This window comes from Acinonyx jubatus, chromosome A2 (assembly GCF_027475565.1).
Source record: "Acinonyx jubatus isolate Ajub_Pintada_27869175 chromosome A2, VMU_Ajub_asm_v1.0, whole genome shotgun sequence".
In the NCBI taxonomy this organism is placed as follows: domain Eukaryota; kingdom Metazoa; phylum Chordata; class Mammalia; order Carnivora; family Felidae; genus Acinonyx; species Acinonyx jubatus.
The window spans coordinates 152632040-152659751 of NC_069383.1; the positions used below are offsets into that span (position 1 = coordinate 152632040).

The 27712-nt window shown below is 54.7% G+C and overlaps 2 protein-coding genes and 1 non-coding gene across 6 annotated transcripts; all 3 read right to left on the bottom strand.

The window, feature by feature from the left end:
* Positions 1-2618: 2618 nt before the first annotated feature.
* On the bottom strand, positions 2619-17649 carry SLC5A5 (solute carrier family 5 member 5). Of its 4 annotated transcripts, none has more exons than XM_027038333.2 (15): positions 15620-17649; positions 14749-14814; positions 14309-14360; positions 14050-14117; positions 13366-13481; positions 12852-12992; positions 12641-12770; positions 11670-11758; positions 10955-11067; positions 10790-10860; positions 10272-10358; positions 10002-10195; positions 6326-6450; positions 5475-5590; positions 2619-4353 (listed from the first exon to the last, which is right to left on the bottom strand). In XM_027038333.2, the coding sequence occupies exons 1-15, from the start codon at positions 16649-16651 to the stop codon at positions 4189-4191; spliced, it is 2565 nt and encodes an 854-aa protein (XP_026894134.1). In that variant the 5' UTR covers positions 16652-17649; the 3' UTR covers positions 2619-4188. The 4 variants fall into 4 exon arrangements, with proteins under 4 accessions (XP_026894134.1, XP_026894132.1, XP_026894135.1 ...); XM_027038331.2 differs by having other exon boundaries at positions 13366-13520; positions 15620-17647; XM_027038334.2 differs by lacking the exon at positions 14749-14814 and having other exon boundaries at positions 13366-13520; positions 15620-17647.
* A 3993-nt stretch (positions 17650-21642) lies between these two features.
* RPL18A (ribosomal protein L18a) lies at positions 21643-25090 on the bottom strand. The gene is made up of 5 exons (XM_015065591.3): positions 24933-25090; positions 23457-23636; positions 22706-22835; positions 22020-22129; positions 21643-21800 (listed from the first exon to the last, which is right to left on the bottom strand). Exons 1-5 carry the CDS (start codon positions 24948-24950, stop codon positions 21708-21710), a joined length of 531 nt encoding a protein of 176 aa, XP_014921077.1. The 5' UTR covers positions 24951-25090; the 3' UTR covers positions 21643-21707.
* On the bottom strand, positions 22231-22363 carry LOC113593622 (small nucleolar RNA SNORA68). The gene has a single exon (XR_003413900.1). It is a non-coding gene; the product is annotated as a small nucleolar RNA SNORA68 (small nucleolar RNA).
* Positions 25091-27712: the final 2622 nt, after the last annotated feature.

Consider the following 27712-nt stretch of genomic DNA (forward strand, 5'->3'; position numbering starts at 1 on the left):
CCCCACTTGCATGCACAAATGTGCACACATTCTCTCTTTTTTCTCTCTCTAAAAAAAAAAAAAAAAAAAAGAATAAAATATTAGGAAAAACTTAGCCAAGGAAGTGAAAGACTTGTACACTAAAAACTACAAAATGTTCCTGAAAGAAATTTAAAAACAAATAGATGTCCCACGTTCATGCACTGGGAGACTTAAACTTGTTAAAATATCAATACTACCCAAAGTGATCTACAGAGCCAATGGAATCCCTATCAAGTTCCAGTAGTGTTTTTTTTAAGAAGTAGAAAAATCTAAATTAAAAAAAAATTATCATTAATTTCATATGGAATCTCAAGGGACCCCCAAACAATATAATAGACATTGTGATATTGAGATTTATTATATATATATATATATACACACACACACACATATATACATATATATATGTGTGTATATATATAGTCATTCAGATAACCAAAATATATATATATATTTTTTTTAATGTTTATTTATTTTTGAGAGAGAGAGAGACAGAGTGTGAGTGGGGGAGGGGCAGAGAGAGAGGGAGACATAGAATTCGAAGCAGGCTCCAGGCTCTGAGCTGTCAGCAGAGCCCGACAGCGCAAGACTTGAACTCACGAACAGCGAGATTGTGAGCTGAGCCACAGTTGGACGCTTAACCTACTGAGCCACCGAGGCGTCCCTAAAACGTTAATTTTTTACGTTGTCTATATTTTACCACAAAAAAAAAAGAAAAGTGGGATGCCTGTGTGGCTCAGTCAGTTAAGCGTCCAACTTCAGTTCAGGTCATGATCTCACAGTCTGTGAGTTCAAGCCCCACGTCAGGCTCTGTGCTAACAGCTCAGAGCCTGGAGCCTGCTTGGGATCCTGTGTCTCCCTCTCTCTCTCTGCCCCTCCCCTGCTCGTACTCTGTTTCTCTCTCTTTCTCTCTCTCTCTCTCAAAAAAAAATAATAATAAGCATTAAAAAAATTTTTTTTAATGTATAATTTTGATTGGGGTGCCTGGGTGGCTCAGTCGGTTGAGTGTCTGACTTTGGCTCAGGTCATATCTCGCAGTCCGTGAGTTCGAGCCCCACGTTGGGCTCTGTGCTGACAGCTCAGAGCCTGGAGCCTGCTTCGGATTCTGTGTCTCCCTCACTCCCCGCCCGTCCCCCACTCGTGCTCTGTCTCTCTCTCTGTCAAAAATAAATAAACATTAAAAAAATGTTAATGTATAATTTTGATAAATCAAAACTACAAATTCTGTTCTGCCAAAGGTCATCTTTAGTGACTGAAGAGGCAAGACACAAGCTGGGAGAAAATGTTGGCAATGCACATGGCTAACAAAGGACTTGTATTCAAAATATAAACGGAATCCTTACAATAATAAGAGAATAAACAACGCAGTTAAAAAATGGGCAAAAGGTTTGAATAGCCGCTTGGCCAAAAACACATGGATAAGCAACAAGCACATGAAAAGATGCTCAACACCATTAGTCATTAGAGAAATATAAATCAAGACCGTGGTTGTAGACCACCTGCGAGAATGACCAAAATTAGAAGGATGAACCATACTAAGTGCTGGTGAAGATATGGAACAGTTGGAACTCTTTCCACGTTGTTGGCAGTTCAGCAGTTTCTTTCACACACGCTCACCGTAGACTCTGGCCATTTCACTCCTGGGTATTTAACCAAGAGTGATGAAAGCAGGGTCCACACGAAGGCACGTATGTGAATGTTCACAGCAACTTTATCTGTCACAGTCCCCAGATGGAAACAACCCAAGTGTTCATTAACCGCATGTGAAACAGAAAGGGAAACTGCGTTTAAAATAGTTGGGAGGCCAGAAGAGGGCGCTCTGACGCCTTACCAACTCTTTGTCAACGGCGGGCGGCCCTTCAAGGGGAAGAAGCCACCTTGCATTTTCCAGCAGGAAGGAGCTTACTTTACTACCCCTGCAGGAGGAACCGCCAGTGAGAAACCATCACCACCCTGAACCCTCACTTTTCCCCAACCCCTCCCCACGTCCTTCTTTTTCTCTACAAAGTAATGTTCCGCTCCTTTGTCTTCTAGACTCGGCCACAGCTTGCGAGTCCCGAATTGCAATTCCTCTGCCGTTCCCAAATAAGCCCATTCTGCCGGTAAAATAACGGACTGCTTTGTCTTCAAGGCTGACACGGTGAATGGATGAACGAGCTGTGGTTTGAGCTTCAGCAAAATGAGAAGGAACGAACTCCTGATACATCCAGCCTGGCTGGATCTTGAAAACCTCAGACCAGCTTGTTCTGTCTTAGCCCCTCATGCCTCTTTCACCCCCACGTTGGGCTGTGCTCTGAGCGAACACCCCCGACCGGTGGAAAGTCCGCTTCCCGTGCTGCTCAGTCATCGGTTTGAAATTCGTAACAGTCCCTTTTAAGTCCAAATCCAAAGGTCCCCGGAAAACAGCCTGTACAGAGGGCCAGGTCTCTGAGGGGTGGAGAGAGACCAGATCTGGAAGCGTGTGTTAATTTCCTGTGGCTGTCATAGCTTAAAATAATAGACATTTATTCTCTCACGGTTCTGGGGGCCAGAAGTCCAAAATCAAGATGTTGGCAGCCTGTGCTCCCTCGGAAGACTCTAGGAGAGAATCCCTCTCTTACCTTTTCCCTGGCTTCCGGTGGTTCCAGCAAACCTTAGTGTCCCTTGCCTGGTAGATGTGTCCATTTCTGTGTCCATCTCTGCCTCGGTGTCCACGTGGCTTTCTCCCTATGTGCCTCTTCTCCTCTTATAAGGACGCAGACACTGGACTGAAGGCCCACCCTAATCCAGTACGACCTTGTCCTAATCTAACTAGGTACACTTGCCAAGACTCTGTTTTCAAATAGGCTCACGTTCTGAGGTTCTGGGTCTTGAATTTTGGGGACACCCTATGGAAACGAGCCGGGGATGCTCCCTTGGGGACCAAAGGAGCCACAGCAGTTGTGTGGGCAGAGGTGAGTGCAGCCAGCTTTCAAGAGGCCACAGCCACCCCAAGGCGCAGGTGCAAGGACAGTGTGGAGACTGGCAGGGTCCAGGCACAAAGAGCGGTGAGGAAGGGGTGCTTCAAGAGCAAGTCAGAAGGGGAGAGAAGCTAGGGGTCAGGAAGGGCAGCACAATGCACCCCGATGTGGCAATTATTACCTTGCTCTGTTGCTTTAAATACTCGGGTTTATTCATTCACAGGCTTGGGTCAAGAGACCCTGAGATTCACACTCAGATCTGACGGAGGACAGCGGAGGCAACAGCCAGAATGATTTTTCAGAGAGCACAGAACATCAAGCGTCAAAGTCCATTTATTTGATGTGCATGGAGTAAGTCTCTAACCAAAGTCAAGAGCATCCCCAGGATGTGGGTTTGCCCAACCTAAGTGACCCTGTTCACCGGTGACATGTTGGCAATGGAGCGTCAGCGTCACGCAGCTCCCAGGCCTGTCCCTGCCCAGACCCAACTTGCTGTGTGACCTCAGGAAACCCCACTAAGCCTTAGTGTATTCCTCTGGGAAGGGGGCTCATGGTTCTTAGTAGATGCGATGGAGAGTGTCCAAGTGCAAAGTAGAAGATTGAAAACACTATTTCTCTTTTATCCTCCCTTCTTGCTCCCAAGGTCAAGGGCCATATGATGTCTGACCCTTCAAAGGGAGGAAAACAGAGAGGTGAAGGAGGAAGAGCTGGTGCCCAACTCTCAATGAATCTCTAGTTTGCTCTGTGACCTTGGTCAAGTTGTTGTCCCCTTCCAGACCTCAGTTTCCCCATCTGTGAAATGGGGTGCAGGGGGTTGTGCCTGAGGACCTTCAAAATCCTTGCTAAGGTTCAGACATGTTCCAGAGAGCCCTGGAGACTTTCTCAGACCCTCATCTTGGGCCTGGAGTTTTCCCGTGTTGTCCAGAGGGGACTCCAACATCTTTCCATTGAACGTGGAGAAAAATCTGGCTTCATTTTGGGGGAGCAGGCAAGGGTGCAGCACCTAAGACTAGGGACTGGCTGGAAGAAGGGGGCTGGATAAAATGACCTCCTAAAGGCAGGGCTTCCCCTCTTTCCGTAGGGCGGGACATTCAGTCCCAAACTCATTTGCATAGGACACAGTCCAGCCAATCGGAGCCCGAGGCTATGCTCCTGTGGCCTGGGAGTGGCCCACCCTGAGGTTCCATCCCAGGAACCTGAGGGGTTCAGTGGTCAGTCGCCTGCTGGCTCAGAGGTGGGTCTCCCGAAGGTCCTGGCCATGGTCATGTCCACTGCTGGGGGTCTGGGAGTCAGCTCCCTCCACCTCCTTCTGCCCCAGGAAGAGCGGATGGTCCTCATCACTGGGCAAGAAGTCAGGAGGCCTCTTGGCTCCAGGGGGCAGCTCCTCAGCACCCTGGAGGGGAGAGAGAAGAAATCCCATTCAGAGACCCCATTCTGCTCTGTGTCAGCTCATCCCACAGATGGGATCACTGAGGGCCTAGAAGGACAGACTTGGGGAGGGTTGCACAATTGTCCCCTTGGTCAGTGCATCAGCCAGTCCTGTCCCTTCTGCCTCCAAAGTCCCCATCCACTTCTCTCCCCCAATGCCCAGGTGACCTATAGTCCAGGCCGTTAAAGCTTGCACGGATGCATACCTCCCTCTCTCTCTCTGACTTTCTGCCTGCTCTCCTTTCAAGAAAATAAATATTTCCCTTCAGCAGCTGGAAGAAGCTTTCAAAACACTCCAGCCAAATCCCTTCCCTCTCCATACCTCCCCCTTTCAAGCTTCTAGCCTCAGCCTTTGCACCTGCTGTGCTCTCCATCAACAGTGCCCTCCCCCCAGATCTTCTGCAGGCTGGCTCCTCCTCCCTGTGGGCTCTAGCTCTTACCTCTTCCAAGAGGCCACCCTCATCACAGGACCCTGTTTTATTGTCCTCATTACCTGCTGAGATCCTACTCATTTCTCACTTCAGCTTTCCCCTGCTGCTCCTAGACAGTGGACTCGAACCCCAGCCCAGAATAGGCCTGGGGACACAGCAAGTGCGTAAGAAATGAGAAAATGAAACAGGGAGTCCAAAGCAGGGGCAGGTCTGGATCAGGGACAGCATGTTCCAAATTCAGGGCATTCACATAGTAACCACATGGCTTTGGCTGAAGTTGGTCTACTCCCTGTTGTGTTTCTTATGTAAGATTTTCTCCAAGTTGACTCACTTTTGAATTATGTAATTTTATTTACAGGAGGGACTTTACATCAACACCCTAAAGGCAAACCAGTTTCACCTGCCATAGATTGAAAATAATTGTAAAAATGATACAAGGAAATGAACAGTATGAAATTCTGCTCAGTCTTTGCTAAGGGAATAATAAAAAGTGTTGAAGACACATCAACTCTCAGTGGAGGCTTTCCACTGGAGGTAACAAGAGGTTGAGAAAGTGACTCACCATGTCCCTCCCCTGAATTATGGCCATGCCCAGAGCACCCAAAGTCATTTCACTGCCCTTCCCCCTGCTCTGGGAGCCAGCCCTGTGACTGACCTTCCCCAAGCTGTCATCCAAGGTAGCCACTTCTTCCTTGGGGGCCACCGATGCTGTCTGTCGTGCAAGGTCCCACCACAGCAGCCCAGGACCCAAGGCACTGCGCTTGGTGGGGCCTGAGGGAAATGGGGGTATTTAGTGACAGGGCAATGGGAACTGGAGACCAAGCACAGGGAGAGGGAAGGGAGACACTGATGGGTCCCAATCTCGGGCTCAGTAATGACCCACTGGGTGCCCTGGCAAGCCTCTGCCCTTCTCTGGGCTTCAGTTTTCTCATCTACAGTGAGGGGATGTAATACATCAGTGGGTGGCTGGGCAGGTCCAGTGTATGGTTCACTATTTCCCCAGCATCTAGAATGACGCCTGGCACAGGAAAGGGCTCAGTAAAGCCCAGGTGAGTGTCAAGTCTGAGACACAGGAAGCAAGAACAGGTACTGTGATCACTATTGATTTCTCTTGATCTCTCTCCACTTCTCAGTGGCATTCAGAATTCCAGGAGGGACACGGAGTCGCCAAGGCCCTGATGAGAAGAGATTTCAGCACAATGGACAGCGTCTCAAGCTCCACCCCACGACCTCTAGCAAAGACTTAGTTTTGGAGGCAGAGGAGGGACTAGAGTCAGGTAGAAGGGGGGAGGGGGTGCCCCAGTTTCTGCCTTTGCAAAATGGGACAAGCCCTGCGAAGTGCGGGGTTGTCCCGAAGACGCCACAGCATAAAGGCTGCAGATGCATCCAGCACGCGGTGGCCATTTGGCTGACAGGAATGTCCTTCCTCTTCTCCCTGCCCGGTGGGGTCCTGGAGGCAGAGGGATGCGCAAGGTGATCTCGGAGAAGGGCATACACCTTGCTTACCTGTCAAGCAGCTGACGAGGGCTCCAAACAGCACAGTGCTCAGCGTTCCCAGGGCACCATAATAAAGATAGGAAATGGCGTAGAAGCTGTCAGCTAAGGCGGGTCGACCGGGGTCCATTCCGGGGCTGGGGGTGTGAGAGGCAGGCATGAGTCCAAAAGCCACTCCCAATCTGTTCTAGCCCAGTCTTCCATTACTGCCCACTCAGATGTGTGCAGTGCTCACTTCTCTTTCCCTCCTGCTAACGCACTGCCACCCACGGGTGTTCTCTACACACAGCCAGAGGGAGCGTTACTAAAAGGTAACTCAGATCACCTCCCGCTACTGCTCCCCACCCTCTGTGGCTCCCTAGGACCCTCAGAATCTACCCAAATTAAACGCTTAGAAGAAAACATAGGTGTGTGCATCTTTGTGACCCTGGATCAGGTCATCGTTTCTTAGCTCTGACACCCAAAGCACAAGCAACCCACGAAAACGTAGATAAACTGGACTTCATCGAACCCAGAAACTTTTGTCCATCAAGAGGATGGAAAGACAGCCCACAGAGTGGAAGAAAATATTTGCAAATCATACATCTGATAAGGATCTAGTGTCCCGACTACGTACAGATTTAAAGAACATACAAATTACCACCTGACCATAAAAAAGAAATGACCCACTTAAAAAACAGGCAAAGGGTTCGAATAGGCATTTCTCAAAACAAGATGTAAAAATGGCTAATAAGCGCATGAAAATATGGTCGATCATTAGTCATTAGGGAAATGCAAATCAAAATGACAATGATTAGGGGGCGGAGAGATGAGCGAAACAGGTGGAGGGGAGAGGGAGGTACAGGCTTCCAGTATATTAAAAACCACTGAGATGTACACTTTTTGTTTTGTTTTGGTTTGGTTTGGCTTTCATTTTTGCTTTAAGAAGAGAGAGAGAGAGAGAGAGAGAGAGAGAGAGAGAGAGAGAGAGAGAAAGCACATGAGCAGGGGAGAAGGGCACAGGGAGAAAGAGACAGAGAGAGAGAGAAAATCTCAAGCAGGCTCCACATCACGGGGTTCGAGCCCATGACCCTGGGACCTGCGGCACCCAGGTGCCCCGAGTTGTACACTTTAAAAGGGTGAATTTTATGGTATTTGAATTATATGTCAATGTTTATACAGCCCTATATTAGTGAGTAATATTAGGAAAATAACTATTATGTTTTAGGTAAAAGAAAGTTTTGACTTATAATCTAAACTTCTATAGTTTATGTTTTTAATTTACTTTTTAGAGATTTTATTATCTAAAACAAAGTTTTTAAAGCGTATTTATTTATTTTTTGAGAGAGAGAGAGAGAGAGACAGCACCAGGTGTGGAGGGGCAGAGAGAGAAGAGAGAGAATCCCAAGCAGGCCCTGTGCAGTCAGCACAGAGCCCAAAGTGGGGCTCAGTCTCATGAACCATGAGATCGTGACCTGAGCTGAGATCAAGAGTCGGACGCTTAACCAACTGAGCCACCCAGGCACCCCCAGATTTTATTTTTAAGTAATCTCTATGCCCAACATGGGGCTTGAACTCATGACCCCAAGGTCAAGAGTTGCTCACATCACGAACGGAGCCAGCCAGACATGCCCCTAAACTTCGGCAGTTTAAAAATATTCATTAGGGGGGCGCCTGGCTGTCTCAGCCAGTAGAACATGTGACTCTTGATCTCAAGGTTGTGAGTGCGAGCCCCGTGTTGGGTGTAGAGATGACTTACAAATAAAATCTTAAAAAAAAAAACCTGTTAAAAAAATAAAAGTCATCGTTAAATGATACTGCATATCTGCTCTTCTGTGTTCTTTATGAAAGATGAAATAAAGGTTAAAAACTGACCAAAAAACTCCTACAATGAGATGTCATTTCACACTCACCAGGATGGCTAGAATTTAATTATTTAAAAAAAAATTTTTTTTTTCAACGTTTATTTATTTTTGGGACAGAGAGAGACAGAGCATGAATGGGGGAGGGGCAGAGAGAGAGGGAGACACAGAATCGGAAACAGGCTCCAGGCTCCAGCCATCAGCCCAGAGCCTGACGCGGGGCTCGAACTCACGGACTGCGAGATCGTGACCTGAGCTGAAGTCGGACGCTTAACCGACTGCGCCACCCAGGCGCCCCAATTTATTATTATTTTTTAATGTTTATTTATTTTTGAGTGAAAGAGAGCGTGAGTGGGGGAGGCGCAGGGGCGGGGGGGGGGCGGGGACAGAGGATCTGAGGCCAGCTCTACACTGACAGCGGAGAGCCCGATGCGGGGCTCGAACTCACGAACCGTGAGATCACGCTCCGAGCTGAAGGCAGGTGCCCAACTGACGGAGCCACCCAATCACCCCAGGATTTTAAAGAATGGAAAATAACACGTCTTCTCAAGGATGCAGAGGAATTGGAACCCTCACGCAGCCGCTGTGGGAAACAGTCTGGTGGTTCCTTGAAAAGTCAAACGTAGAATTACTATGTGGGGTTGGGGGAGGGCACCTGGCTGGCTAAGCCAGAAGACCATGCAACTCTTGATCTCAGGGTCGTGAGTTCGAGCCCCACCTTGGGCATAGAGATTACTTAAATAAACATTTAAAAAGCAAAACAAAAACAAAAGAATTACTATATGATCCAGCAATTCCACTACTAGGTATAAACCAAGAGAAATGAAAACACATGTCCACACCAAGACTTGCACACAAATGTTCACAGAAGCACTGTTCGCAGTAGCCAAAAAGTGTAGACAACCCAGATGCCCAAGGGATGGGTGGTTAAACAAAATGGGGTCCATCCGTACAGGGAATATTATTCAGCCATAAAAAGGAATCAAGCCCTGATATGTGCTACCATGTGGATAAACCTTGGAAACATAAAAACAAACAAGAACAAAAAACAAAAAAACAACAACTTGAAAACACCAAAGTAGCCAGACAAAACAGGCCCTATGTTGGATAATTCCATGTATGAGAAATATCCAAAAAAGGCAGGTCCGTAGCAAAAAGGAGCAGATTAGGGGTGGCCAGGGGCTGGAGGGAGGGGGAAATGGGGAGTGACTGCTAATGGGTAGGGGGCTTCCATTTGAGGTGATGAAGATGTTCTTGACTTAATAGTGACGGTCGTATAACCTTGTGAATCTACTAAAAACCACTTTTAAGTGGTTGATTTTAATTACACCTCAATAATATTTATAATAAAGAATCAGACCAAATTCTTCATCTGGACCTCATCTCCTAACCTTTCTCCTCCCACTAAATACCCCCCCAACCTCACCAAACCTCACCATAGTAGGAAGGCACTAAACTGAGGTGGCCTCAGGGCCTTTGCACTTTCCCTCTCTCCACTGGGAATGTCCTTCCCTCACCTCTTCCCAAGAAGATTCTTTTTTTTTTTTTTAAATGCTTATTTATTTTTGAGAGAGAGTGTGCGAACAGGGGAGGAGCAGAGAGATAGGGAGACACAGAATCCAAAAGCAGGCTCCAGGCTCTGAGCTGTCAGCACAGAGCCCGAAGCGGGGCTGGAACCCACCAACTGTGAGATCATCACCTGAGCCGGAGTCAGACGCTCAACCGCCCCGAGCCACCCACCCGGACGCCCCAACACATTCCTCCTTCTCATTCGGTAACTCATTAAGAGCCCCGCCCCCAGGCACACCCTCTCAGGCCACGCCCACCCTTCAGACCAACCCGCTCACCTGGGGCTCTTGCTGGAGGTGTTGGTGGCCCCGAGCAGGCCCTGGAGGCCGGAGGTGTTGGCGGAGGGCACCGCACAGCCGGCGGCCGATGACGGCAGGACTCCCAAGGACTGAGCGCCGGGCGGGTACAGAGTGGCGCCCACCGCCACCCACAGCGAGAGCGCCAAGCCGGTGGCCAGCCCGGAGAGGACACCCTTGGGGGCAGAGCCTACGTCAGGGGAGAGAAGCCTCTCCCCCTCCCAACCCTGTGCCCCGCCCGCCCCCACTCACCGGAGTGTTGCAGGCAGGGAGAAACATTCCCAGGATGAAGGCTCCAAGGAGGGGGCCGCTGATGACTCCCATTACGGTGAAGGAGCCCTGGGACAGTGGGTGGGGGCGGGGGAGCTGAGGGCAGCGCCACCCCACCTCTCCTGGCGTCAGTCACCCCGCTGGGAAAGCCAGACCTGAGGAATCCCACTGCGGGCCTCGAGAGACCCCTCCCGGCTTCAGTTTCCCCAAAGGGGAGGGGACTCCCCGTTCCTGCCTCTGTCCCCTGCGTGGGAGGCAAAGACCGCTGATTCTCTGTCCTGACAAATTCCGGTCCCGCCTCCAAGCCACCCACCGCCCACCTCCCACCTCAAGGTGCCACCAGCCAGGTGGCTGGCTGCAGAATGCATCAGGCCCGTGGCATCAGACAGAACCCAGTTCCGCCACAAAAAAAAGCTAGGGCCCTCTGCGGACTTCAGTTCAATGCAGGTGATGGCCCCCTCCTTGCGGGGATGGGGCTGGGCCCGGGAGGGGGGGCTCACCTGGAGGACGCCTCCCCCCAGCAGTGAGGACAGAGCCGCCACGGTGAGACAGGCTGAGCCATAGATGAGCGCTGTAGCAGATGGGGATGTCACCCTCAGCAGGGAGATGCCCCCCTGCCCCGCCCCTGAGTCTCCCCCCTGCACACCCCCCACCCCGGAACTCACAGAGCCCCTTGGAGATCATCACGAGTCTCCGGGGTGTGATGCTCGGCAGCCGAGGCTTGATGAGGTCCTCCACGGTGACTGCGGCCATGGCATTGATGCTGGTGGATGCGGTGCTGGGGGCGGGGAGGGTGGTCATCAGGTCCCATCGAGGGACTGGCCACACACCCCCTGGGGGAGGCCCCGGCTGCTCAGGCCATCTGACTTCCCAGGACCCCACCCAGCCCAAGGACAGAGGCCTGGGTGACAGAATACCCCAAGAGTGGGGGAGGTGTCTACCGTCCCACCATCCCCGCCCCCAGACCTGAGACACCCCCACGGGCGCAAGGATACCCTTGACCAAAGACACGAAGGACACGAGTTATCGTTACAGAGCCATCAAAATTGGGGCACAGAGAACGGGTGCGTGGAGCAGGGGTGTGACAGAAGTCATGCAATATTTGAAAACACCAGAACGTGAGGCCCCCTGAGGGCAGGAGCAGGGGACCACATGGTCACGGCCGTGCCCTGGGATTTAGAACAGCAGTAGCACATAGCAGGTGCTCAATCAACATGTGTTTGGGGGAAGAAGGAAGGAAAGAAGGAAGGGAGAGGGGACTCAGGTGGGGCCCTGAGCTGCCCACTGGGGACCAAGCAGGAGCTGTAAATGAAGGACACGCCCAGAACATTCTATCCCACGGGGGCTCAAATGTGGCCGGGGTTGCTCAGGACTGCTCACCTGAGGGTACCACTGTAGGCACAGGCAAGAAAGAGCCCGGGGACTCCTGGCATGTCCTTGAAGATGTCCAGCACCAGCAGGGGCATGTACTGGGGGGAGGCAGGGGTCGACCTCCAGGACAGCAGCACCCCAAGGACAGGGGATTCTGTCTGTCTTCACACTGCATGTCCCCAGGGCCCAGTGCAGCCCAGGCTCACAGCGGGCACTTGGTGTGTGTTTGCTGATTGACTGCATACACCCGAGGATAGTCACTGAGCCCCCACCGCGCACAGAGCCCTGGGATCCCAGTGAGGCAGAGTCCCGTGTCATCTCCATTTTATTGACAAGGACAGTAAAGCTGACAGGTGCAGTCCTTGCCTGCGGTTGCACAGTCAGGCACAGTCCAGGATCTGACCCCAGGGGAGGACAGCAGGTGGGACAGCCTTCCACCTTCTGCTCATGCTGAACGGACTCTGAACCAGGCATGGGTCCTGGCCCTGGTGCTGCCCCTGACTTGCCTGTGGACCTTGGGCAGTTGCTGCCCGCCTACTCCAGCCTCAGTTTCCCCATCTATAAAGTGGGGGCCGTGACAGCCTTGGCCTCATCGCATGTTGAAGGATTTTATGGGAGACCAACTGCTTGTGAAGGGAACAGCATGAGGCACAGAGTAGGTGCTTGGGACACGAGAGCTGGTGATTATTATTAATCTCAACACCGTCATTTCGTGCTGGACCACGGTCCTATCCCCTTGATATCCCTCAGGGAGTCTGACTGTAAATCTGAATGCGCCCCTCCCCTACTCACACCCTCCCCCCGCCCCTCCCCCCAAAGCTCCACACTGCCTCATCTTCCCTAATCCTTCCAGATCCTCTTTCCTGCCCCTGGGCTTCTGTGCAGGCTCTTCTCTCTTCTACCCTCACCCCCCAGAGTGTAGAAATTCAGAGTGGGGGTGGGGAGGGTAGGAGTGGCCTAGGAGCCCGGGCCGGACTTACCTGGTCTGGGGCAGAGATCCGCCCTGCAAGGAGAGGGTCGCAGTCTATATAGATCGTGAACATGATCACGCCACAGCCAGCAGCACTGAACACGATCAGGATCAGGCCCAGCTGGTTGATGAGCAGGGCCCTGTGGGGAGGGGCAGCCTCAGGCAGAGGAGGTGGGCAGCGCGGCCCTGACGCCCCCACTCGGCCCCTCCGAAACACTCACAGCTTGGCCTGCTTCTCTGTGCGACAGGCCACATAGCGCTGCACCTGTGCTTGGTTGACACCATACATCGAGAGCCACACCAATGTGCCACCCACCACAAAAGTCCAGAACGTGTAGCGGCTCCGTGGGTCCGGGTTAAAGCTGGAGAAGGGCAGGGCAGGACAGCCATAAGGGAATGCCATACTGACTTCACCCTCTCAAGGGCCCCAGATCGACACTCCGGACCTTATGGGCCTTAAGGGGATTTGCGGGATGGGTTTTGAAGTGTGAGTAGGAGTTTGCCAGATTGAAAATTTATTCGTTTGTTTATTAAGTCGACCACGTACGCATTCAAAAACCATTCTCCCTGTGCCCAGCTGGGGCCTCCGAGAGCCTGGAGTCTCCATTCTGGGCTGGGGGACGTGGTGGGACAGATGGAGGGATGGGGGCTGGGGGAGTATAGAGAGGGGAAACAAAGGGTTTGCCTGTGGGGAGTCTGGGGAGGGGAGCAGGAGGCATCCACCGTTTTACTCACTCCATCAGGTTGATCCGGGAGTGGTTCTGGGCGATGTCAAGCACATGCCTGGGCCCACCCACCAGCACGGTGCCGCGGGCCAGGACAACCCAGAAGCCGGTGAGCATCACCACGACCTGAAACACATCGGTCCAGACCACAGCCTTCATGCCGCCCTGCAAGATGTGACAGAGTGGGAGACAGGGGGTCAGACGGGGATCTGCCTGAAGCCAAACCCAGTCTGGCCACCAGCAGGGGCTGGGACCGATGCCCCCTCTCTGCCTGTTTCCTCATCGGTAAAACGGTGTTGTTAGGAGGATTTAATTAGTTAATCTGAGGAAAATATTTGGAATAACACCTGGCGCACACAAGTGTTCCGTGCGTGAATGAGTGATGGCTGCCATTATTATTGTGACAACTCCTAGCTGATGCGACCCCAAGAGATGGGAGAGGGACCCAGGGGATCCTGTTGTAGCCCCCGGATCCAGCCCGTCCCGAAGCTGGCGTATCCCTGAACTCTCCGCAATAAGCCTTTCAAATTACTTTTCACTATTAAGATGAGGAAACTGAGGCCCAGCTGGGATGCAGGCTTCCTTGGCAGGAAGGAAAAGGAGGGAGGGGAGGATGCCCTCAGGGTGTCCCCCACCCAGCGGGCATGGAGCCCCTACGTGGGGTGGGGATGGCGGCGGGGAGGGGGGCACTCACCACAGTCGTGTAGAAGGTACAGATGGCTCCGGTGGACAGGAGCGATGCCCAGATGTCCAACCCAGTCACTGTGCAAGGAACCCCCCCCCATTAGGCCTCCGGGCAGGGGGCGGACTTGGCCCCAGGGCCTAGGCCCCTCCTCTCTCCAGGATTCTTTCCTTCCAAGGGTCTCCTGGGCTGCTCCTCCCCTTTGCTTTGGTCTAGTCTTGAAGCCCTTGCGCCCTCCCCGTCACCCTCCCCTGACCTCCTAGAATCAAACCTTGATTCAGGATGAGCGCGGGGGCGTAGATCACGATGCCAGTATACATCATCTGCAAGTAGAGAGCGGGGCCGGGTGAGGCCCACGGAGAGGAGGGGGAAGGAGCAGGCGAGGAGGAGAGCGGTGCCGGAGCTGGCGGCGTCGGGACAGCAGGGGATCAGCAGGTGGGGAGGGGAGGCGTGAGGGCGGAGGGGCGGGGCCGGGCCGGGCGGGGGCGGGGCCGGGCCGGGCGCGAAGGGGCGGGGCCAGCGTTTGCGGCCGGGCCTGGGCGGGGCCTTCCAGGATCGGGGTGGGACCCGCGCGACCCGGTAGTGATGGATGGGGGGTGGGGGGTGGGGGGTGGGGCGGGGGGCGTGCTGTGGGCGGGGCCGACGAAGACCGGGACCCCAGCGGGACCGGAGCGGGACCCTGCGGGCGAGGGCAGGACCGAGGCCACTCACTGTGGCCACCAGGTACTGCAGGGTCCCGCAGAGCCGCACAGCGCGGCTGAAGCGCAGCTCCAGGTACTGCAAGGAGGAGCCGAGGCTCGTGGTCACCTGGGCAGGTCCTACCCAGGAGATCGAGGCCTCTGGGGTGCTTCGCCCGCCCTCCAGGCTTCTGCCCTCCCTCCGGAGGCCTTTCTGCTCTCCGCTCGTCCCCGCGGGGGCCCCCGCCAAGCGCACACATTCCGACCGGTCTGCAGACAACCTGTGCGCAAGGCGTGTGCCCGGGAAGCCCGATCCATCCGAAGTGCTCACGTCCCTCCGCCCCCCACTGGCGGCTAACTGGCCCCCGGGGCGGCGCCGCTCTGAACAAACACGCGAACTGCCCAGCGCCTGTGGCCAACTCTCGTCGGTCTCCCACTGTGGACCGGTCACGATTTTAATCCCTTTACCTGCTGCCCTGAAGGGAGGTCCCCTAATCAGCCCCGTCTGACACTTGGGAAACCCGGGCCGAGGGAGGAGGCAAGTCAGGTTTCGAACCCTGCGCCCGCTGTCCGGCGACGGCTCGGGCGTGCGCACGCCCAGGCATGTGGGGGGCAGGTATGAGCCTTCCCACACTCCGTGCACATCTGGCTCCGCCTTTCGCGGGCTTCCACCGAGGAGAACCGGGACGGCGGCTCCTCTTCCTCCTTCCTGACCCTCCCCCCACTGCCTGGGGCGACTTCCCAGAACCCTCTCGTAGGGCTGCCTGCCCCCTTCCTCTCCCCATTAAAGCACCCGAGAGCCCGCCTGCGGCCCCCTGGGCAGCGCTTCAAAGTCCCAGGGCCTCCCCGCCGCATCCCTGCGTCCTCAGCCGGGCGGGTCCTGCCTCCGGGCCTCCGCCCGGTACCTGGTAGGTGCTGGTGAGGCCCAGGCGGTAGAAGACCGGCAGGAAGAGCACCGCGGTGAGCAGGGAGTTGAGCAACTGGCCCAGGCACATCCAGATGAACTTGAGGCCGTAGCGGTAGGCCTCGGCCGGCACGCCCAGCACCTGCACCGCCGACATGAAGCTGGCGGCCAGCGAGAGGCCGACGGGCAGGGCCGCCAGGCGCCGGCCGCCGGTGAAGAAGTCCTCGGCGCTGCGCTGCCCGCCCCGCGCCAGCCCGACCCACAGCCCGATGCCCGTGGACACCAGCAGCATGAGGGCGAAGACCCCGTAGTCCCAGGGTCCAAACGCGGCCCGCGCCTCGCCCTGGACGGCGGCCATGACGCGCAGGTGCGGGGGGCCAAGCGCGTCCTCTGCCCTTCTAGCCACCCCGCGTGCCCCGGGGAAGGGAAACCCGCAGCGGCCGAGGAGGCAGGGCCGCGTGGAGGCGGGATGATGCTCGGCCCCCGCAGCGAGGCCGCACGCCTGTCTCCGTCGCTCCCTGGAGGGAGGCAGCGACAGGGACTCGGGCAGGAGCTCCCTGGGCAAGGGATCTGTGGATCCTCGCGGCGGTCGTCTGCCTCCCCGTCCCTCCTCGGAGTCTACGCGTCTGCCGTCTGTCTGTCCGTCCACCTCGCCTCCCCCTCTCGGCCCGGGGCTGCCCAGCGCAGCGGCGTGTCCCCCGCCCAGCGGCCGTCGGTCCCTCTCCCTGGGGGCTGGGCTCAGCGCTGACCACCGGTGGCCTCCGTGGGGCTTAAAGGGGCAGCTCGCGGCGACCGGCTGTGAATTTATTGGCCTCCCCGGGTGCGCGAAACTCCGCCCCTGGACTCGGGGGCGGGCAGGACCCGCACCCTTTCCGCGCAGGACTGGGTCAGAAAGGCCCATGACCGGCCACGTGGGTGGCTGCTGGGGGAGGCTCCCAAACGCCCCTCTTACTTTGTGTGACGGTTTCCTCTCACCACGAGCTGATGATGTCTCGCGTCGACAGGTGGAGAAACTGAGGCTCCGAGATGGCATATGTCACTCACCTGAGGCCGGCCACACAGCTGGGAGCAGTGGCCTCCGCATTCAGCTCGCCGCTGTGCTTCCCTCTGTGCCTTAGGCTGAGGGGAGCTCACTCTCCCACGGGACAGGGGTTCACTTTCTGGGTTGTCCTGCCGCTTGAACCCCTCCCCCAACTGGCATCTGGACCCACTCCCTTTCTCCGGAGCCCAGTGGGAGGGCATCACCAAGCCCCAACCTCGGGCTAAGCTGAGTGGGAAACATTGGGGTTCAGGGCTTAAATGCACACATTTGGGGGAATCTTTGTCATTGGGCCTCAGTTTCGCCATCTGTAAATGGGCATATAACAGCCCCTGCCTCGGAGAAATAAATTGAACTTGCATAATACAAGCCCGGCACAGAGTAAGCACCTCATTCACTCTTTATTCATCTGTGGTTTCCAGCACGGCACCGGCAAGGAGCGACTGTCCTGTGCCAGGCATTAAGTGTATGTATAATGGAGGTCATGGGGGAGGGGCTGTCCGTGGCCATGAGCCAGAATAAATGGAGGACCACGACTACTTGGGAGGTAGTATCTGACACGTCCCTATGGCACAGATGAGCAGACCCAGTTTGGGGAGGCGAAGCCCGTTGCCTGGGGTCGTGCCATCAAAGGACGCAGACGCTGTCGTCTTGGGGCCCTTCGCTGGTGGACCAGAGGGACTTTGGCCACTGGAGGCTCGGACCTCTGTGCTTGAGTCCTGACTTGGTCTCCCCAAACTGGGTTCCCTCCTTGCAAAAGCGGGAGGGATCAAAACCACGGGGTACCGGAGTCCTCCCCAAGCCTCTGCCGCCCCCTGGTGGTCTCCTCTGGTCGACACACGCCACTCTCGCTTGGTCCAGCATCTCCCCCCCCTTCATCCCTTCGTGTCCGGCGGGGGAGGGGGGGGGGAGAGGGGGGACTGCCTTCTCGCTCCCTCTCGACGAGCGGTGCGGAGCGGACCTGCACCCCGCCCCACGGGACTCCCATTCTGCGGCTGCCACACTGTTGCCCGCTGTCATGCACTCCTCAACGCGGGCCAGGAGGGTGGGGAGGACACCGAGTTCCTTTCCTTCCTCCGCGTTCATGCTTTCCAGGCCCGGCCTCGCTGCACCCTCCTGGAAAATCTGGTGGGAAAGAGGAAATCCGGGTGGGGATCCCCGTCCCCAAAAGCCGTGCAAACGGATGCAAATATATGCAAACCTTTGCAGAGCAGGCCAACTAGTCCTCATCGCCAGGGGGGGTCCCGGGAGCGGTTACCAGCCCCTGCCGGCCTTTCTCTACTTTCTCTACTGTGAGGTGGGAGGCTACAGACTGACGCTCGGGCTGAGGCGCATTCATTGAGTGCCTACTGTGTGCAGAACCATGCCCCGGCTGCTGGGGGCGCAGCAGGATCCAGGCGGACCCCTACCGCTCACCGGCATAGGGCACTGACCCAGCCAGCAGACGACCGCACATTTCAGAAGCTGACGGGTGACAAGCGTGAAGTCAAGTCGGAGACGGAGCCGGCCTGGGGGGCGACTTTATGTGGGGCTTCGGGGAGGGGAGCTCTCTGAGGTGATTGCAGACCTGAAGGCGGGGAACGAGCCAAGCTTGGGGGGTGGGGGGGAAGGGCACTTGGGGCAGGGGGAACAGCCAGTGCGAAGGCCCTGAGGTGGAACAAGTGGAATGAGCAGAGTGAAGACAGGGAAAGCCACGAGGGACCTCGAGCCTTGGTGAAGTGTGTGGAATTTACTCTGAGGGCGCTGGCGGTGGGGAGGGGAGGGATCGTGGGCACTGGAGAGTTTGGAGCCAGAGGGACCTAGTGAGATTTGTAGATTCTGAAAAGCCCACCGCCATGTCCAATCAAGGCAGTGGCTGTGTGGCGGGGAGAGATGGGTGGATGGGAACGTGTTCTGGGAACCCTGAAGAGGTGTGTAGGACCATCTTCTCAGGGGTTAGGGGGGTACAGGGAGCAGGGTGGTGAGATTTACCTTCCCGGACTGCCCAGTTCCCATCACAGAACAGGGAGGGGGCAAGCAGGACACAGCCCGGTGAAGGAGGAGGGGCAGGGAGACTCTGAAGGCTGGGCAGCTGCAGTCTGAGCGCACAAGGGGCTGTCGCACGCGTATCTGTTGTCCCCAACCCTGCCTGCTGCCCAGGCATCCACAGTGCTCCCACAGCTCCCTGGTTACGAGCTACTGTGGCTCCAGCATGACCTTCTGGCTGGCTCTTTGAACTTCTACCTTGCACTCAGTAAAAGCAAACTTTTTTTTACTAACGGTGCTGCGTGCTCTGAGATTCCACGATTCCTACATCCTGAGGACCCCAACTGGGTTCTAGGATTCCACAATTCTCGGTCTCTCTTGGTTTCAGGATCTGGGTCAGGTCTTCTGGGACCCCCACTTGTCCCACTTTTGCCTTGGTGCCCACCCTTGTCCCTGATGGTCCCTGACTCAGGAGTGAGGGGCAGCTCGTGAGGTCTCTCCGCCAGGGCTCCCAGCCCAGGAATGACACTTGGCACCTGCACAAAGCCAGGGACAGGACCTGGGAGTCTCAGCACCGGAAGCAGGAGAGGCCCACCAGGGCCTTGCGGGTTCCACACTCTTGTCCACCTGAGCTGGTTGGGTGATCCCAAAAGAACCTTCCCCTCCCTGGACCCCAGCCAGCCAGAGGGTTAAAAGTCCAAGAGGCCAGCCCTATCTCATGGGCCTTACAAGGAAGGGCCCATCGCCACCTACTCTGGGCTTTCGCTCTGCGTGGTTCCAGCACCTCACCTACCTCTGGAGACTGAGGGCCCAGTTCAGCGGTCTCCACCTCCTGCCAGCTGCTCTGTGCAGGGTCCGTGGGGTGGGGACACAGTAGAGGGGTCTGCAGGCAAGAATGAGTAGATGGCCGGGGCGGGGGGGTGCACTCGTCATCTGTTCAAAGGTCCCTCAATAGTGGGACCGACCCCACCATTTGGCCGATTTGGGCAGAGCCCTCCCAGCCAGCCCCCAGGCTGTGACATGGATAGTTTGTCGAGGCCCTGGCCTTCCACTTTCCCAGTGATGCATCCAGTCTCTAGCTCACCTGAACTATCCCCACCCCCACTTCACACAGAACAAAAGCTGAGTGGGTAGTGACTAGCCCCAGGCACAACCATCAGGGCCACCTCAAGACCAAGTCACGATTGACTGAAGAGCTCCAGATTCCAGTCCAAGCAGGACTGAGGCTCCTTCTCCATGTTCTAATCTTGCAGACACAGGGTCAGGTGTCCGAGGCCCTTCCACTTTGTTGCTCAAGTGTGGCTTCTCGATGGCCAAAGAGGGCTGCTGGCGCACCGGCCATCCTGCCTCTATTCCAGCCAGATGGGGACATCCTGGAAATGGCAGACATCACCACTGCTAGTATCACATGATTACTCCTAGATGAGAAGACTGGGAAATGATTTTTTCTTTGTAGGGGGCATCTAGATACAGAGATCCAATTACTGAGGAAGGAGGAGGGGTTTCTGCCCAAAATCCCAAAAGATTAATGAAATCAACAAAGCAAAAAGTTCAAAACCTCTAGCCTGGCTCCCAAAACATACCTTAAGAAACATGAAGTGCCCTAGAAAAGTATTTGTACCATCTATGGGGAAAAACATGTATTTTTCACATCTTCCACCTACATACATAAAGACCTTTACAAAACAGTAACTTAAAAAATGACCCGCAGCCCCGTAGAGAAATGAGCCGAGACCACACAAGTATTTTTACTTAAAGAAAAGTGCCCACCTCCTAAGAAAATAGCAAATTCAAATCCTAAGAAGTGATTTTTCTTCAGCCATCAAAGCGCAAAGGCCTGGAGATGGGAAAGAACCACTCGAGAACAGCAGGCAGGGCAGCCGCGAAAGTCTCGGAAGCCTGGCACCCCATCCTCGGGGGTCTTTCCTATGACAACGGCTGGCTGTGCACAAACCCTGGCTTGGGTGCCGCTCCAAGCATAGGTGGAGTTTGAAAGGACCTGGTTTTCCGGAAACCACTCAGACTGATCATGCCAACTAGCCCCCTCCCCCCAAGTGGGAGAGGGGAGGCTGTACCCTTGCCTGGGACACTCCAGCGCAGACTGCTCCCCACACCCCACTCCACACGGACTTGCCCTGCCTTCTTCTCACTCCCCGGCTCCCCGGAATAGAAGGCGATCCTGACTGACCTTTGCCCCCGGTGCCCGTAGTTGCGACTCTGCCCAGTACTGTCAACCGAGTAAATTAAATCTGCTCCATGCCCTCATCTTCTGAGAACATCAAGGCTCAAAGGGCCGGGGCTGCTCAAGGTCACACACCAAGGACAGATGCCTCCCAAGATCCTTGCTCCTTCCTGGCTGTGTCGGCCTCCTGACGGGCTCAGCCAGGGTGGGATTAGCTTCATGCCTAGAATTCCCCAGGCTGTAAGCGGTTGCCTGGAGACAGATACCCAGTGAGTCCTTCACCTCCTTGGGCAGGATTAGGGTGTCCTTTGAGGGGCCCCCAAGCCAGTGAAGGACAAACTACCACAGCTCACAGCCCTCTCAGGTGCCCCCTCACGTCTGCTCTGAGGATCCCGGAACCAGAGACTAGGGTTCTAAGCCTGGAAGGGAAAACTCGTAGGTGGAATGAACCAACCCTAACATCCCGATTCCTTCCAGGCATCCAAGTGCCACAGCTTACCACAGACGAGGGGAGAGTGGAGGCCTGTGCCTCACAAGGCAGGTGGAACAGGTTTAGGGGCCAAACCTTTTGGCCTGCAACACGCTACAAAGCTCACAGCAGAGGGCCAGTCGATGGGGCTGAAAAATGGGCCCTCTGGCTCTAGGACCCGGCCCATGACAGCCCCTTGCTGGATGAAGTCCCAGGGGGTGTGGCCTTCTCATTTCTAGAGCTCCCCTTCTGGAGAAATCAAGTGTCTGGGTCCCATTTCAAGAGAGAAAGACCCCTGCCGGAGCAGAGAACTCACAGCTTGGCTGCGCCCTTTTGAGCTCTGCAGGGTGTACAAAGAATACAAGCGTGTCTGAGCACCCGGGTTTTCCCAAGGAGTTTATTTGGGCGGACCTGGGGCCAGGGAGGCTCTGCATCTAAAAGAAGGTGTTGGGCCTCTTGGTGGTGAAGCGTGGCTTGTGCTGGCGACGCAGGACCCGGTGGGGCAGCGGGAACTTGATCTTGGAGTCCTGTGGTAAGGAGAGATGGGTGAGGGGGACGAAGCCTCTTAACCTTTCTTCCAGGGGCCACTGAGGTGTGGCCACCCCCCACTGGGCTCCTGCGTCAAACCCAGTGCCTCCGGCAGCTCCCAAGGCTGGGGGACAGGGGAGCAGCTAGGCCAGCTCCATGTTCCAGGGGAGACCCCCCCCTCAGCCCAGCCCACCCAGCAGGGCCCCCAGGGCACTCACGTGGAACTGCTTGACTGCCGGGCGGCGGCACTTGCTGGCTGCGATCTCCTCCACCTTCATGATCTGGATCGAGTGGGCCCGGGCACGGTGCCGGGCGCCCATGTCTCGGTCTGCAGAGGGTGAAGGTGAACGTGTGCCGGGGGTCCGCGCACTCCTTAAACCCCCCGTCAAGTACTGACCCGGAAAGACCCCAACAGGCGTGGGCTACCAGGGTTGTAGAACCTCTCAATTCACTTCAAGGAGCACGGCCACAGCCCCCCAAAGGCGACGAGATCAACTTGCTGTCAGCACCTCTGTTTAAACCGCTATTACAAGAAACAGCAGTTCTTGGGTTGAGGTGCTTCGGTTTTGGCCCCGGCAGGCAACCTGCCCTGGGAGCACTTGGGGCCACTGGCACCACATCCGTTACGGACAGGGCCCCGGCCAGATTCTGGGTGGGAATTATCGCCACACGAGTGATCAACTCCAAGGGTCCCCCTGCTGCCAGGCTCCAGAAAAAGATGCACCCGGAACATCCTTTTCCGCTCCTGTCCCCTCAGCCTCTGCATCCCAACCACCATGCCTGGGACCACCCACTCCCCGTCCTGCCTCAGTCTGAAGGAGGGGGAGGACACAGGCAGATGAGCTGCAGACGCCTGCGAGGGGAGTCTAAAGGAGAAACCGGGTTGTGGCCACTGGAAGCTTACAGCACTGGGTGACGGCGCCCGCGGTCGTCAGGTCCCGGTACTCCCGGTACATGTTGTGGGTGCCGCTGCGGGAGTCGTAGCGCAGCCAGATGCCGAAGTTCTTCACCCGCAAGGGGGATTTCTCGAACACCTGCCAAAGAAACTGGCTGAGGCAAGCGTAGTGAGCGGGCTCGAGCCCAACTTCTACTACCCTGGCTGATCATCTGCCCCTGCTGCTCCAAGGACAGCCCAGCCCCAGGCCTCTCCCGAGCCTATTTCCCAGTCTTTGAATTTTAAAGTACACAAGGAAAACCTGCTGTCCTAGGACAAATTCCCACCGTAACAGCTGGGGGCACACAGCAGTCCAGGCCTGGATATTCCCCCCATGTGGACCACCAGCTCCAGGCTCCTCCCAAACGCCACTCACCCAGGTCTATCTAGACCAAAAACCAGCTGCCACCCTGTGCGGCCGTATGACGCAGAGTCCAGTGCCCAACACAGCAAACATGCCTAAGTGACAGCACCTTCGTAGATGAGGTCCAGCAAAGGTGCGGGCCTCAGCCAAGGTGTCCCGGCATGCCAGCCACACCCTTCTGGGCCTTGGGCTCTTTCATTAGGAAAAGGGCACTGAGGGATCCGTCCCATCCTGACCTAGGGCCTAAACAGCACATATGAACAGACCAGGGGTTATGAAGTCTGGGAACTCTAAGGCCCCCACAGGAACGTGTAAACAACCCACTCCAGACCCCACCCTGTCTCAGACGCCCCGTACCTGCCCACAGTAGACAATTTCCCCTGAAGACTTCTTCATCTTCTTCAGCTGAGACACAAAGTACCAGAAGCGGGACTTGGCGACAACATGATTAGGTGCAAAGATTCGCATGCGATACAGCGGTGGAGTGCGGCACTTGGGGGTGGGCAGACAGCGCCCCACTACCTTGTACTCTCGCAGCTGAAAGAGAGACAGGGGTGAGATGAGGCCTGACCCAGAGCTCTGAGGCAACCGTGAAGATTGACCCTGTTCCCTTTCCCAATACGGAGCAGGAGACCGAGAAGACTGTCCCCTCCCAGGGCATCCGTGTGGAATCCTGATGAAGGAGCCACGCCACTGTCCCAGCCTTTCCACAACAGGGGTTGAGGGCAGGGAGGATTCACTAAGGTGCCTGTGTACCCTTTGCCTCGGCTCCAGAAAGCTGGGCAGGGCTATCAATCTCACTGTCCTTCCTCCTTCCGTTTACATTCCTGGGAAAAGCTGAAGCCTAGGCCTGCAGCCTCCTAACTCCGTTGCATCTTTGCGGCTCACTACGTCTTCCCAAAGTTCTCTTCCACTCGGGGGCCCAAAGACAGTGACCAGCCTGGGATCCCACAGCACGCTCCAGGCAGAACCAGGAAAAAAAAAAAAAAAATCCAGTGCCCTCCCCAGCCCTGGACTCTCAGCACTGCTGCCACGGGACCTGCAGCTACCTCAGTTTTCCCAGCAGCAGTCCAAGGGGTTTGGACTTCCCAGTGGAAACTCCCTGTTCACACGGATGCACAGACAAGTATGTCGGCCAAGGCAAAACTCTGCGATATAGTACAAAGGAACGTATCTCTCACGGACTTGCTGTTTTACTTACAGAATAGCCCCAAGTATCGCCAACTCGGCTCATACTCCCACCTCTCAATCTGACTCCTCAGCCCCACGGACCACCCGTTCAGGAAGGGACCGATGCGGCTGGCCTGAGGCTGGAGAGCTGTACATGACCCCCTTGGTCCCGGGGACTTGCTCTTCCATCTCTGCACCACAGCGCCCTGATTTCACCTAGCACTTGTCACAGATAAGGCTCGCACTCCCGGAGTCAGCTCGGGTTTATAGTTTTCTTCTACTTCTCACAGCCACGCCGAGAGGAGTAATATTATTGCACCCTCCCACTGGGTCCTCTTCGCCAATGGGAAAACTGAGGCTCGGAGGCTCAACAAGGTCCCGTCGGTCGAGCGTCCAAGTCGCGCAACTTGTCCCTTCCCCCGGAAAGAAGGCCCGGCCTCTTCGGGCCCCGTGATTTCCAAGCGGGCCGGGAGCATGGCATTAGCCTCTCCACGCGGCGCCCGCTATGGCCGCCATGTTGGCTGCACCTGAAGGCAGTGGCGCGCGTGGCGAGGGACGAAGCCGGGCGCACGCTCCCTCTACCCGGTCCACGCCACCTGCCGGGGCCCCGGATTCATTCCGCACCGCACTCCCCGGCCCCCTGCCCCACCGCGCTCGCCTTACCGTGCCCGAGGCCTTCATGGCGCACCCTCCGCTCTCGCCGCCAGCCAAGAAAGGAAGTGGCCGCCCTCGCGCAGCCGCTCACCAGGACTTCGTTGACGGAAGTCCCGCCTCCCGCAAGCCGCACGCCCATTGGTTTGTCGGCCCGGCGCTCAACCAGATCTGCTTTTTCATTGCCTCCGGATCCACCAACCTCACACAGCCCCGCCTTCGTTCGCAGCTAGACTACAACTCACAGGAGGTAGGTCTACTAGCCCCTCCCCTTCCGCCTTGACCGGTAAGGGAGCCTGGGAGTGCCAGGCACGCTGGGAGTTGTAGGCGGCCTAGGGGTGTCTGGGTGGCAGTCCGAGCGTTCCACTTACCGTGATGCTCTTGTGTGGAATTTATTTTTGTTTGTTTGTTTCTTTATTTATTTATTCGTTTGTTTTTAGAATTTATGCCTTTACTGCTTTATATTACATGAAGTGACTTTTCTTTTTTTTTTTTTTAATTTTTTTTTTCAACGTTTATTTATTTTTGCGACAGAGAGAGACAAAGCATGAACAGGGGAGGGGCAGAGAGAGAGGGAGACACAGAATCGGAAACAGGCTCCAGGCTCTGAGCCATCAGCCCAGAGCCTGATGCGGGGCTCGAACTCACGGACCGCGAGATCGTGACCTGGCTGAAGTCGGACGCTTAACCGACTGCGCCACCCAGTGAAGTGACTTTTCTAGTGTAACATTTTAATTCTTTTAATTGTTTTTTTTTTTTTTTACTATACAATATTTTTTACTATTTTTCTAAGATTTTATTTTTTAAGTAATCTCTATACTCAAGGTGGGGCTCTAACTCGCAAGCAGGCACCGTGAACGTACTCTGTATATTTTTGTTTTGTTTTTATTTTCCTTTTAACTTTTTTTTTAAGTTTACATGTTTATTTAGAGAGAGAGCACGAGCTAGCGGGGGTGGAGGGTGGGCAGAGAGAGAGAGAGAGAGAGAGAGAGAGAGAGAATCCCAAGCAGGCTCCACACCAGCAGCGCAGAGTCTGAGGTGGGGCTCAAACTCACTAACCACGCATGACCTGAGCTGAAACCAGGAGTCAGACACTTAACCAACTGAGACACCCAGGCACCCCAAGCCTACTGTGTGTGTGTGTGTGTGTGTGTGTGTATGTGTATATATATTTATTTATATATTTATATATATTTATTTTTGAGACAGAGAGAGAGAGCATGAGTAGGGGAGGGGGGCAGAGAAAGAGGGGGAAGCAGAATCCAAATCTGAAAGCAGGTTCCAAGCTCTGAGCTGTCAGCACAGAGCCCGACACAGGGCTCAAACCCACAAACCGTGAGATCATGACCTGAGCCGAAGCTGGATGCTTAACGGACTGAGCTACCCAGGCACCCTCAAGCCTACTGTATTTTTTAAGTTATTTCCTTAGTGGATGCTCTAGGGCTTCACACATCCATCGTTGTTTTGTTTGCTTGTTTTTTTGTTTTTTAGTTGATTTATTTATTTTGAGTGAAAGTAGGGGAGGAGTGGAGAGAGAGGGAGAGAGCAAGAGAATCCCAAGCAGGCCCCACACTGTCAGCACAGAGCCTGACATGGGGCTCAAACTCACGAACCTCAAGATCTTGACCCGAATTGAAACCAAGAGTAGGATGCTTAACCAACTGAGCCACCCAGGCGCCCCTAACACGTACATCTTAATTTACAATCTATTTACGATTTATGCTGCCTTCATTTTAATCAGATGCCAAAATGTTACTCCTATAGTAGCTCCTATAGAGCTCATTTCTTCTTCCCCCTTTTGTCCCAAGTTATTGTTATTATTGTGCTATTACTGCTATACATATTACATCTCTTATGTGTTACAAACCTAACAACGCATTGCTATGATTGTTACTTACAACCGTATGTCTGTTAAAGAATCATGAGAAATTAAAGGAGGACAAGTATGTATTTATAAATTTTGTTATATTAATTTTCTCCATTTGCATTTCTGGTTCCCTCCACTTGTGTTTGTGGATTAGCATTACTACCTGGTGTCATTTCCTCATTCCTATACGGCTTTACTCACCTCTTTTGTATTATCGTCAAATATATTACATGCCTACATGCTATAGACCTAATGATGGAATTTATATAATTTTTATACAATTGCTTTTTATTAAGTTTCACTTATTTATTTTGAGAGAGAATCTAAGTGGGAGAGGGGCGGAGAGAGAGAGACGGAAAGAGAGAATCTGAAGCAGGCTCCATACTGCCGTCACAGAGCCCGATTCAGGGCACGAACTCCTCAACCGGGAGATCATGACTTAAGCCAAATTTGGTATTTTAACCGACTGAGCCACCCAGGCGCCCCTACAATTGCTTTCCAAATCAGTTAAGAGATCAAAAAAGTGCATTTGTGCTGTTTTTTATAATCACAGCATTGTCTTTGTGGTCTTTCATTTTTCACATGTGTTAGAATTGACATCCAGGGTCTTTCTGCACTTAAAGAAGTCGTGAGCAGAAAATGGGTTAGGCTGTGCCTTTTTCATGGACACGTAGGTGTTGAAAATTCGGAAAATTGGCGGGAAAGGAGCATGAGAGGTGGAGTGTGGTCAAGGGACCAGGCCTGCCTCCTCCCGGCTCTGGCCCTTTTCTCTGGAAGAGACGACCCCATCCAAACGGCGCTGCCTGGACTGTCCACCAGGTGGCAGCAGACCTTTCGCTTTGTCTCCACCGGGCTGAGGCCAAGAGCCTGGACGTTGGTGTGGGTGGGGCAGGAACAGGTTCAAATCCCACTAATAGTTCCTTGG